Source organism: Ciconia boyciana, chromosome 1, assembly GCF_034638445.1.
Source record: "Ciconia boyciana chromosome 1, ASM3463844v1, whole genome shotgun sequence".
In the NCBI taxonomy this organism is placed as follows: Eukaryota; Metazoa; Chordata; class Aves; order Ciconiiformes; family Ciconiidae; genus Ciconia; species Ciconia boyciana.
Genome location: NC_132934.1, coordinates 62,122,307 through 62,135,504, shown reverse-complemented (window position 1 = coordinate 62,135,504; position 13,198 = coordinate 62,122,307). Strand labels below are relative to the sequence as shown.

General features: G+C 42.1%; 1 protein-coding gene across 3 annotated transcripts in view; it reads left to right on the top strand.

The window, feature by feature from the left end:
- CHST11 (carbohydrate sulfotransferase 11) overlaps positions 1-13,198 on the top strand; it is a 173,978-nt gene that overhangs the window by 72,727 nt on the left and 88,053 nt on the right. For 2 of the 3 annotated variants that reach the window (XM_072871098.1, XM_072871106.1), the window contains exon 2: positions 5,382-5,467. In XM_072871098.1, the coding sequence (XP_072727199.1) occupies positions 5,382-5,467 (86 nt within the window). Of the gene's footprint in view, positions 1-5,381; positions 5,468-9,772; positions 9,812-13,198 lie in introns of those variants that run through there. The other variant, XM_072871115.1, reaches the window with a different exon arrangement.

Here is a 13,198-nt window from a genome sequence, read left to right as displayed (position 1 = left end):
GACTTGTCTATAGCTTGTTTCTCTAAAAAAAGAACAGGATCCCATCTTCGATGGGAGTCTCAACATACCGCTGCCAATGCATACTTTTTCCTCAGTGGCTTGTATCCCAAACAGGTGGAATGAATTATGTGTATCAGCTTTAAGCAATGCTGTATTAGGGAATTTTGTCTTTGTACTTTAGACCGATGTAATGAAAAATTAAATATTAATATGTCCTCAGAACTTTTCTCAAATATTTGTAATATAATAGAATCACAGAATCATAGAATGGGTTGGAAGGGACCTTAAAGGTCATCTAGTTCCAACCCCCCTGCCATGGGCAGGGACACCTTCCACTAGACCGCATTGCTCAAAGCCCCATCCAACCTGGCCTTGACACCTCAAGGGGTGGGGCATCCCCAACTTCTCTGGGCAACCTGTTCCAGTGCCTCACCACCCTGATAGTGAAGAATTTCTTCCTTGTAGCTAATCTAAATCTACCCTCTTTCAGTTTAAAGCCATTACCTCTTGTCCTGTCACTACACGCCCTTGTAAAAAGTCTGCAGCTTTCTGTAGGCCCCCTGCAGGTACTGGAAGGCTGCTAATATGAGACAGTTAATTTAAGAGGCAGTGAACAGAGGTAAAGTTTTTACATTTGGTTTTTGAAATCTTGCAAGTAATTAGAATAGCCCAAGCAATGTAAATTAAACATTACCGAGTAGGAAATAATTGCCGGATAGCAGTCGGGGAGCTTTTATTCTACAGAAGTCTTGGAAATGGGAGCCTCTGACATTTACGGGATTGTAGGGTGGTAGTGATATAGGTGGCTGCTGAATGCACGCACCCGGTGTTTGAAATGTCACTTGTTTGTCTCTGTAAGTCCAGTGAGAAAAGTGACAATTATTTTGTGTGTCTCTTCCAGCAGAGTCTTCTCTGTGACTTGATCCCACACAGGCTTGTAAGAAATGGTTTCATTTGCCCTTCTAACACTTTGTGAGAAGGTGACCTTTTTGGTTTTAAGCCTTTGAGAGTCTTGTTTCCGATGACAACCCCCCCTCCCCCCTTTTCTCTTCTCTCTACATAGTCCCAGTGTTCACATACCTTTTCAGGCCAGTACTCTCCCAAGAGAAGTGCCACCATGTCCCCTCTCTCAGATTCTCTGTAGCTCCTGATAGGGAGAGAAAGAAATTGCATTGATGTGGCTTCTTATTTTAGTATTTTCTCCCATCATTGTTCATCCTGTGGGGATACCAGAGGTCTCCCATTCTGGGACAGGCTCTCTGTAGATTACCAAGTGTGTTATAAATGCCTTCTGCCAAGTAGAGGTGACAACTTAAGCCTGGTTCACGTGTTTACATGTGAATGATCTTCAGTCTCTGAAATGTCACACAAAAAAATGAAGGCTTTATACCATGCCTGCCTGCCTGCACGTTGCCCCTCCCCATCTGTGCCCGTTATTCTAGGCACTGTTGTCTTGTGTCTTTGGCTAGATGCAACCTGGAGGTGACATCCCCTCTTGTAGATGCCAAGCTCTAGTGGGTGCTTTGCCATGTGCATTTACTCTGCCACTTGTAACCCTGCCTCTGCCATCACGGGTCCAGCACCTGGGGGACCTAGAGAGGAGATGCTGGTAGACACATGGATTGTTGGACCATGGCAGGAGTTTCAAAGTCTGGCCTGGATGATGACCTGCAAGCTCTCAGTATGCTCCCAAACCATGCCTTTCCAAAAGGTGTTTTTAATTTGAGGGATCTACATTTTAATTCATAGTCATCTAGTGGATCAAGACTGTGGCAAAACCTCTGGACTTTTTTTCTGCACAGATACCGGAGGACAGTTTGACGGGGAGCGCTGTGTTCTCGTGCTCAGCACACTGTAATTCACAGGTCAAATTCCTGCTCTTGGTACTAGTGGGTGTAAATAGAGTTTTCTAGTAGTTATGCATGGACGCTTCTGTTCTGACATAATTTAAGGCTTGCATGTGTAGTTTCCTTCTCTCTATGTATATATACACAGATGATTATTATGTTGATAAGCTTTCAATTCAGGAGGACTGTTTATCTTTCTCTCTTGAGAAACTGAAATTTGGTGCCTAGGTAACATGCTCTCCAGACTTGCTATTAAATTAATGAATAGTGATTCCACAGATTTTAACAACATGGGCCAAGATTGCATTTTGGACAAATCATTCCTGGAGATGAAAGAAAAGTCTTGTTCTTACAGCTCTTGTATTTAAGTAACAAACTAACAATTCATTCAGTTGCTCACAGTCCTGGCTAAATTCAGGGGATTGCTGATTTTGCTGCAGTTGCAGTATTAACACCACTCTTTAATCATTAAAGGCATTAAATGCTGCTGTCAGCTGCTTCACACACTTAGTGTGCGTGAACGTGATCTTTTAATCAGTTCTTGGAGCCATGCATATGCAATACTTATCATTAGATTATAATGAACTGTAATTATGAATGGAGATCAGCCCAAGTCATGAAATGTAAATTTAGATATTTACTATGTTAATAAGAAGATTTGGTGAAGATAAAGGGCTTGATTTTTTAAAATTTTCACTACCACAATAGTGTGACGGAGTCTTAGTGAAAGTGTTCTTAAAATTACTTGAGCTGCAGTTAATGTCCATATTACAGTTTTCTTACTGCAGATTGCTATAGATGAGATTCAGGCCACAAAGGTCATGTCGTTCACAAAATGAAACACTGCCGCAGAGAAGCTGAGACAGTAGAAAACTGGTTGCAGGAGCCCTGAGAAGTGAGTTTGTCCATGGGCATGCCAACAAGTGTTTTGAACTATATATAAACATTCCTGATCATTATTCACCAAAGGAAAATTTTGCAGGAGGCGCGAGTGGGATTTCTGCTGAGGAAAGGGGAGTACTCCCCTTTATTTCGATGCTGCAGTTAAATTCCAGGCACGGGTATTCTCCAGCTGTGCGCAGAGGTGCTGTGTCCGGCTGCGTCAGGGCGTGCTGTTCCTGACGCCGATGAACAGGGAACCGAGTGCCGTGTTGAGCTGTGGTGTTGCTGTGCTAACTCCGCAGTCTTCTTCTAAAAGCTTTATTGAAAAAACAAACCAATTAAGTAATATTGGGAATCATAAAAAGGATTTAATGGCTTCCGCGACTAAGGTTCTACATTAGCACTTAGCTTTTGCTGGGGAGACAGTTGCTTTTTTTTTGTTTGTTTGTTTACATCTGGGAATCAAATCTTGCATGTTGTGCAAATAATTTAATCTTTATGGCTGTTACTGCTGCATATAAAGTGTTGCTGTGTTGATACCTGCTGGCTAAGTGAAGCGGGAAGGGATACATTTATGCACGCTACTGTTTACTGTATTTAATGGAAATGAAAAGTTAAGTAATAAATTAGGGAACACCACACTAGAATTTATTCTTCTTCATTTTGGAATGAAGCATCAGTGTTTCAGGATCCTGGTTAATCACAGTCTAATGACCTGGATACACTGAAACGTTCCCCTCTCCCTTTCCCCCTGCTCTGGTGTTTTAAATGGAAACGATGGGTTCTGCTGTTGACTGGAAGGCTCCATTTTAGAAAGTTTTCTTGTAATGGTTAGGGGGCTACCAAATGATTTTCAAAGCATCCCTGGACACAGTTCCTGGTACAAGAGTATGGAGGGGGACGACAGACGGGGCAGGATGGACAGGAGCCCTGTAGTTAGAACGACTGCTGGATGTCTCACACTCTCACTTTAGTGTGTCCTTCCTAAAAACACTTCCAGACACTGGAAGCTGACATTACTCATGCAAAATCTTTTTTGAAGTTTTAACTGTTTTAAACACTTTCTAAGTTAACTTCAAAAAAAAGGCACATTAGCACAAAACCGAAGGAATCGCAATACTTGGCTGCGTGACTAAAATGCTCGGAAGTTAGTCAGGTATTTAAACATGTAAATTAGAATTATAGCCTCTAATAACATTACCACCCTAATTGTGAAGAAAATAAAAACATTTAGCCAGTTTGTTTACTAATATATGTCTGGCTCCTGCCACAAGACCCATGGAGTCTCTCTTTGCTCAGGGGAAAAGCAACACGGCACGTTATTAGATAATTGCCTTCCATTGAAAAACAGATATGAAGTGAGTGAAGGAATCTATTATGTTTCCAGACTGGAATTGTATACAGTTTTCTGTAGTTCATGCTACTTGAGATATCAGTTATGATTGCGTATCAGCCCTCTGTATTAAAACATTACTTGGCTGTATTCTCTGACTCTTGGCTTGAAGCGTGCAATATCATGTCTGCAAGTGGTGCAGCTCAGAACAGTCGCTGTAGGACACTTCAGTAGTTTCTGATTACAAAACATGGCAAGCGGTGGTAAAAGCGTGCCCAGCTCTGCTTAATGCCTTTGGCTTCCCAGGAGGATCATCTCCTCTTTCCTTTTGGTTGTGTCTTAATTAAACCTTGACGAGACAAATCTCCCCTTGCTGCGATGCCCAATGTGGGCATCTGATTGCTGATGCTCCTTCCATAGCTAGCAGAGCAAGCTGGGGCAGAGGCGTGTTTGCAGAGGATGATGTGGGCCACATGAGATTAGAAGGACAGGCAAGCTCTTGTTTTCCTCGTGTCTATAGAGGGTGATCAGAGCCGAATGGCTCCTTATGTAGAATTTTATGGCCACAGAGGTCTAACTTGAAACTGATGATCTCCGTGCCTGCTGGGGCTCAGATCAAGGTCTCTCCTGAAAACACTTTATCATCCAAAATGCTCCTCTGTCAGACCTTTGACAAAGCCTTTGGTTTGAAAACCTGCTGCTCTCCAACTGGGATGACATAGCGTATGTTGGTTTTCGGATCAGTCAAATATTCAGTTGCAATATGTAGAGCAAAATAGAGTTTGTAACAAGAAGTGCAGCAATGATTGACTGTATGTGGGTTGTGTACCGCTGAGTGTCTGTTGTAGGAGAAACCAAAGAGTTAGGCCAAAAGCTTTAAAATCAGATGTTTTAATATTAGGTTCCTGTGTACTTCTGTATTTAGGCTGAGAGAGGCTCAAACGTTGCCTCACAGAGATGCTGATTATAGGAATCCATCCGACTCTTCCCTGAGGATCAGAGAAGCAGATACCCAGCACTGCTGAAAATTGTGTCGCTTTGGTCCCTATGCTTGAATTTTTGTGCACCCAAGCTGGAAGTTGTTGGATAACAGCTTTTATAAGAGGGGAACCAGAGAGCTTTTTTTAAAGTAACTTCCACAATAGATAAATGATTTAGCTCTCGGACAATTTCTAGGGAAAGTAAAATTAGGAATTAAGACACAATACTGTCTAGAATCCCCTGATCTGTCAGAATAATCTCTTCTTGCTGTAGGTATTGCAATAGGTTACTGCTAACCAATGTTGCTAACCTGTATTAATTTCAATTTCCCCTTGCAGTAATGCGTAGAAATCCATTTGGGATGGACATTTGCTGCCGGAAAGGATCCAGAAGCCCACTACAGGAACTGTATAATCCCACCCAGGTGAGTGTCTCATGGCTATGATCAAACTTCCCAGCCCAGCATACAAATACATTCTCTCTTGAAGGTATTTTGGTCTGTTTTTTCTCATTTATATGCAGTAGCTGCCTTCAGCTTGGAGAACTGATCCTGGGACCTGCAGAGTTTAGCCATAAAGTTCTACAGTTTGAGCTAAGGGCCTGATTTGTAAAGGCTTTTAGTTGTCTAATGATGTGGACTCTAAAGTTTTTTCTTAGGCACCTAAAAGCCTTAAGAGAGTACCTTTTGGATCCCCTAGCTAGCAGCCGAGGCATCATAATTTAATCTGTCGATCAACACACAGAGTGGCAGGGTGGGGTGAGAGAACGCGGCATGATACACATGAAACAAGGAATGCGGTAAGACTGTAAATTGCAATAATAATACATGAATATAATTTCTGTGGCTTTCAGGTAGCCAGCTGCCCTTCCTGTCCTGGTTCATTGCTTGTATGGAATCTAGGCAAACACAGTAGCTCATACTCTTCCTTACACTGTGTGCTATTTAACACTTGATGTTCTTGATGGGAGCTTAGGATAAGCTGAGCTAGAGTTCTTGTGACAAGCAGCACAGGAAAGCTACCTGAAATTTGTGCTCTCATTTGCTCCTCTAGATCAATTTATTCCCTACATGTGGGCTGAATTGGCACATTCAGGAGCAGCGTTTCCTGTTGGCAGCCGAGAGGAAGTGCTGCCATTGAGAGAAAATGCCAGCTGACTATTAAACATATTTATTAAGGTTTAACAACCGCCTATTATATATTTATCCATCAATGAATACATTGAGTTTTACTAAATTGGCTATTAAGGAAAGTGACTATCCCAATAAATCTAACTTGTTAGATTTAACAAGGCAGTAAATGTTTTAAATACTGTTTGATTATGAAGAGACTCACTATACAGTGTGCAAAACGAAGTCTAAGTGATTTAAAGTATTTATATGAAGAATTGACAACAACCCAAAGATACGTGATAACACGTAGTGCAGTAAAGCTCCATTTGCTCAGTAGTGTTGCTTTTATGAACATAGGCTGACTTTCTAATTCAATTTGAATTCTGTGCATGGCTGGGAACATGAGTTTATCATGCTAATATACTGGCCTTTATTGACCATTATGGGAGTTAGCATTGCGTAAAGGGAAAGTGCACGTAAAAGCCCTGAAGAGGAACAATCCAGTACTACAAAGGAAAAATATTAGCATTTGCAGGTTAAATTTAAAGACTCTTTGCAGATGCTCAAGAAGGGCAGGGAAGGGAAAAGAGGCTGACCGACTAATTATTCTCTCTGGGGTCTGCTGTGTGTCAGTCAAAACCTCCTTGCCCTTTAACATCCCGTAAGAAAGAAATAGCCCCATCCACTGAAGGGCCGTAATCCCAGAGCCCTTGCAAGCTTGGTCAGCTGAAATTTCCTGAGCTTCCTGAAGCAGGGGACGCAGCTGGCAGCTCCTTCACTGCCTCTCCTTCCTTTCTGCGTGCCCTGACCGAGCAAACCATTAGCATCCCTTTCCGGGCTCGCCTACGAGCCAGACAGAAAAGTCGATGTTTGAGGAAGCGCGGTGGTTCTTGGAGCCGATGTTGAGCTAAGCAGATGACGTCTTCTACGCCGAAGTGTTTCCATCAGCTCGCTGACATCCGTTCTTGTCGAGTGTTTAGTTTTTCTTTTTTTCTTTGTTCTTGGTAATTGTTTGGTTTTTGGATGGGGCTTTGCATGCTGTACTCAGTCCTAGAGGGACTGGCAATGTCAGGCAAGCAAGTGCTTGCATTTTGGGAAAACAGTAACAAGAAAAGGCAGTGAGTAGAGGCTGCCATAGGAGACAACCGACTGGAGATGACCCCTAGAATATTTCTTCAAGTACGTGGGTCATCTTTCTTTTTCCATTTTCGCCCAAAGAAATGTCTGTCTCGCCTTTCTTAAGGTGGCAGATTAGAGACTGGTCTATATTTTGGCAGTAGGGTGCTTGTTCCTCAAGAATTCACCAGCAGTTGTGAGGGTGGAGGGACAGAGATCAGACTCCTAATCTTTCTCTGCAGTTCCTTGCTGAAGCAGTTGAGATCAGCCATTAGTAAAGTCAAGTCAGAAGTCAATATACCATAAATGTGCAAGAAAACATTTTTGGCCAAAATCTCTCTCTTGCTGATCTGGATAACTGAAAACATTGGTTAGATCTTTAACCCTTGACCATCAGAACCTGTTGGACTCCTGGTGCGGTGAACCCATGTTTTTCTCCTGGATGCCGATGGCTGTGTGCGCTGTCACAGGAACTCTTTGGCACTCAGTTTAGCTGCCTCAGAGGAACAGTGGAGCTGATCGAGCAGATATTTGTAGTTCTCCTTGTAGTTCAAAGGAAACCGTATAATTCAAACACCAGACTTAGGCCGCTGAAAGATGCCCTGCAGCTATGGCTTTGGATTACTCCAAGCTAAGTGCAGTTGTGATTTTTTTTAAGGGTAGGAAACTTTAAATATTTAACGTGTCCATGTGCATGTTTTTTACATGATCTAGAATAACAGGAGAACCCACCTGTGGCTTGCCATCCTCTGCTATAGAGTGCACTGTATGGTTCACGTGCTTCAAATTTCCTTGCATAAGCAGCAGTGTGTAACCATGACAGGTTGATTTACACCAGCTGAGAGTTTGACTACAGGTATTTACTGTGTTGACACATAACAGCCTCTCTGATCCTGCGCTGGTTTGTTTCCTTCTATGGAGTTGTTTGAGTTGTTTGCAGACGCCATAATTTGTCTCTTGAATCTCTTTTGGCTTGGTAAATGATTGTGAAAAGGAAAGGAAAGGAAGAGAGAAAAGAAGAAAAGAAAAAAGAAAGAGAAAAAACCATGAAGAACAGAAAGGAAGATTTGGCTTGAGTAAATTAACATGTAGCAATGGTCTGGAGGTGACTGAAAGAGTGGACTAGTGGCTTGTAGGAGCTGAATGTTAGAATTGCAGTCAAATTTTCAGTGGACTGATCGTAATTGTTCACACATTCGGTGGAGAAGGAGAGAATAAATGGGTGGAGATAGCACTGAATTAGAGCCAGAGAAAGTGTCCATAACAAAGCCTGTGTGTTATTTATGTCTTAGTTGAGCGTCTGGCCTTGTGATTATTGTAAAAGTAGGAACAACGCTTTGGCTCTTTTGCCTGTTGTAATAGAGCAGAATGCGGGAAGTGCATTTGTCTGTGGACAAAAGATTTCTTCTCTAGGGCTTTCACTGCAAGATTTTTCATGAGCACTAATATACCATGAGGGAAAGAAAAGTCAATACAACTGAACTGGATTTACACTGAGTAAGTGGATTTCCAGGCTGTGGTCTCCGTCTACATGACAGGCAGCGTGTGCAGCATGTCTTTGAGACCCTATTATCGTTTTTTCCCCTTTCAGTTTCAGGTAGAGGTTTAGTAATAAGGTGCAGAGGTACCAGCGGCAAATTTTGAGGGCTGAAACGAACCGTTTCTTTAATGAGGTTATTAAAAAGCCAATTTGGATCTGTATTAAGCAGAACTATTTTCCTTCTGCCACATAGTTGTAAATGGAAGGAGAAAGAGGATTCAAGACACAGCAGGTAGCAAAGGAGAAAATCTAGATGTAACTGAACACAGATGAAGAGCCTTGCAGGAACGTGACATAAGCTTGCATTGTATCTTGGGTGGGGTTTCTTTTTGTATATGAAACCCCAGGAATTTAAGAATATGGGTAAACAAATATTTGCAAGACATATTCTTAGAAGACAACGTATGCAACTGTGTCTTGTAATTTGTATGACTGAGTATAGCCCCACTGCTCCAAAAATAACAGATAATTGTGGATCAGCCCATTGAGCTGGAGTCACCAGAAGTTCAGAATTGGGCAGCATCATACTTGAGGCTTACACACTTTAGTGGCTAACATTGATCTGTTTGGTGCAATGAAAGTGCTACTGAATTACAAGAAATTGCAAACCAAAATAGACCAAATATTAAAGGAATGGGAAATAATTGCATCTTTAAAGTTAGAATTTGTCTTGTAGTTGTCAAGATGAACATTTCATTCTCATTAAATACAGGCTGCATCATTGTCTGATCTAGCTATCTAGACTGCTGAGAGAAACACGGCAGAGATGCAGTCCTGTATCCATTAGGATCCAAATCCAAGGATGAGTTTGTTTCAGTTTCTAGTTTGACATTGCCTGACTTCAATTTGTGAGTCAACTTGACTCTTTCACTAAAGGTCACGCTGTTTGCCATTTGTTACTTGCCTTTTCAAACATGTTTTTTTTTGTCGAGGAGATGTATTTCTAGGTGGCTGCTTTTGGTGTAGCTGGAGCCAGGATGTCTGGTGATTTGCTAAAGCTGGTGAGTCAGAGCTGTGGACCTCACGTTGCCTTTGTGTTATGAAATTGTACGGGACTGCTTTGGAGCAGTCATTCTGAAACAGCCCATTTCTTTTATTACTTCCACTTTTTTTCTCCCCTCTGTCCCACCGAGTGAAAGGAAGGAAGCGAGCTGTTGCCTTGCAGACAGTGTTTATACATCCTCAGTCATCTCAGGCTGCAAATGCTCCTTTTTTAGAGCTGCTGCGTAATTATCCGTGATTCAGGCTGCCGGGATAGCATCAGCAAACATCAGCCTAGTTCAGCCCACATCACTCAGCTTTCATCTAGGTTGGTAACTTCCTATCTTCAGTTGATTTCCACTCACTAGGATGACTCCGTGGGCAGCTGTACCAGTTCCTGGACAGAGGTTTGTGGTGAGCTTCATGGTCCGAGCTCTATGTATGCATTGTCCACAGCACTTTGAATCAAAAGTTCAAATGCTTAAAACCTGGTATTTCTGCCCTTGGTGATCCTGAGGCGCTGAGCCCTGTGTATTTTGTTTCTGTGTGCTACAGCTTCTCATTCTTAGAAACACAAGAACGAAAAGGCAGGCCATTGAGTAGGATGAAAGGTCCAGTTTGCCTGGTGTTTTGTCTCCAGCAGCAGGTGACCAGGACAGACTACAAGAAGGATAAACAACTCATGATACTCTGGCAGTGCACAACAACCTGTGGGTCACGAGCTTCCTGAGACGTGTCAGCTACATCATGCAAGAAGAGCCTGAGTTGCCAGACAATTACTATATCAGTTAAAAGGGGGGGGGAAAAATACAGGCCTCCAAAGTTACTTGCCAATTTTAGTAAGACAAGGTTACACCAGCACTATATACCGGTGCTTTACACTACTTTTTCCCCCTTTTTCACATATATATGTTCTAAGTGCCGAATTTCCTCCCAGGGACAGCAACACAGATATCCTGATGTGAACTTTGGAGTATGAGAAACAGTGCAGCTTATCTAAAGGACAATACGTTAGAATTTATTGATGCTTTGCAGCTGAGATGATAGTCATAAATATGTGTGCGTCCTTCTTGGGGGCAAAAAGTGGCCCCAAAATTTTACCGATACCGAAAACATATGTTGTGTGATTGATGCTGATCTTTGTAGGCAAATATGTGGAGATAACAACAGCATTGTAAGTGCAGCTTATAATCACAGTATTTGATTGATCATAGATTAAAAACTCCTTAATGGGAAAGATGCAGAATGGAGACATAGGGAAGAAAGGTCAATGTACAATGCCAAACTTTGGGTACATATTCCTGTTGGTCAACAACAACTTTACGTCTAATTAGCCTCCCTTGCCACAGCAAAATGCCTGCTGATGAAAGAGGAGCTAATTGATGTACTCTGTGGATGACTTCTTATGCAAAGACATTACTTACTGTCCTGCTTGGAAGTCGTAAAACAGCAGCTGGCCTAGGATGAAATATTACATTAACCTTAGCAGAAAAATTGCACTAGTGAGAATGCTTTGTTATTAATTACTGATTACAAATGATAAGAGCCTGTTTTAGATGCTGGGGAAATGACTTGGGGAGGGGAGGGTTTCAGGTACAGTGTGCTTCATAGATCATTCGTTGTGACATGATGGATGCCTTCGTAAGTCAAGAGGAATTAATCAGACAAGTACGTACAGTAACTACCAGCACTCAAGGCTAGAATTACCCCCAGGACATGCTCATTCAAGTTACTGCAGTGCATTGGGATGAATTTTTGGGCACCTGTGTTTAATAAAAGACTTGTTACCTGCATGAAATGGAAGAATACAATCGTCACTCAAAATAGTTCAGATTTCCCTGATAGAAAAAGAAGCAGCAGAGACACCTCTTTTTAATTTCTCCAATCCTTGACTCATATTTATTATTTTGAGAGCATATGAGTTTTAATATAAAGGCTTTCTGGGGGCATAAAAGTATGAGAAGAAAGACTTAATAATACAGGAGACATGGCCAAAAACAAAAGGGTTGTATGTGTTGGAGGGGAAAGAGAGTAACACAGCTTTCAAAACTGGGTATCTCTATGCAATGTGTGGGCTCCCTGTTAGACGAGCACTTGGGCAGCTGAGTGTAGAGAAGACCTGGGCTCCAGCACTCTGACCCGGTGCTGTTCAGCGCCTTTTTGGTTTAATTGTCTCCAAATCGGGCCTCTGGTGACCTGAACCATGTTGGTTCAGTCAAATGCTTGCTCCAAACTGAGTAGTGTTCAAATGGGACACCTGCCTCTTTCTCTGCATTAAGTTCCTTTTTTTTCCTCCCCACTTGAAAGTTATATACCAGAAAACCTGGATAATCGTATCTCAAAATGCAGGGGGATGTGGCGATTTGGAGGATTAGGAAGCAAAGGGCAATGGGAGAACATCAGTGTTTGCAAATAGGTGTAATGAGCAGAGATTTCCACCACCGGCTCCTGCAGAGGCAGCGTGCATCCTTTCTGTCTACGCTTTAACAAGCGCTTCAGCATCACTGGCTAACTAGCTGTATCCCAATGTTCTCAGCCTACACCTTGTAAACTGTAGCCTCTCTTGCTTATTTCTGGTGCAAGTAGCTTTTGGGCAGCTTTCTCCATTGTGTGAAGGGTAGCAACTGTGTTTGTTTAAACATCTGCCTTTTCTTTCCCTGTTTTTTCTTATCAAAAAGGTTTCTTAACTCTGTGCAGCGGAATCGTAGCCCGCTTGCAACAGGGCCAGATGATCTCTTTAAATCCAGAGAGCCCAGCTGCAACCTCTCTCTCCCTGAGGGGCTGTAGTGTGTCCCAGTAGACATAATGATGAAAATGAGAGAATACAGATATAAAACCTATCTACTGGTACTTGTAATTCTCATTTATTGTCTAACTTTAATATTAAGGAGAGGCAGAAGAAGTTGGTAAATTTGCAATTATTTTCAAGAGATTAGATTCCCCAAGTCCCATTTTTACAGACTTAACTATATCTGATGCAGCACCTCAAGTCCTACAAACTGACCTGTAATATTCACTGATATTGTATGTAATATTAGTATGTCTTACTCATTCACTTTTTAGCTCTGTACAATATAAATTAACCTTGGTAATGTAACCGTCTGCACCTTACCAAAGCTTTCTTCAGTAAAAGTGCAATAATCTGCTTGTCCCTTTATGTAGAGAGATTCAGGAATGCTTCTCTGTAAATACCACAGACAAAGCAAGATTAAAATACTGCCCCTTGAAAGATGTGGCTGCAGAAGCCAGCGTGCCTTTTGGGACGAGTGTGCTAAGGAAATTCATGGTACTGCGGGGAGGCAGCCTGTAGAGTTTTTGTACAAGCGTGTAAATCACTAAATCAAGCACAGATTATTTAAGGGTGCTTTCCAAGCAAGTTTTCTCCTTGCTGAAGTTGTTGGGGAGGT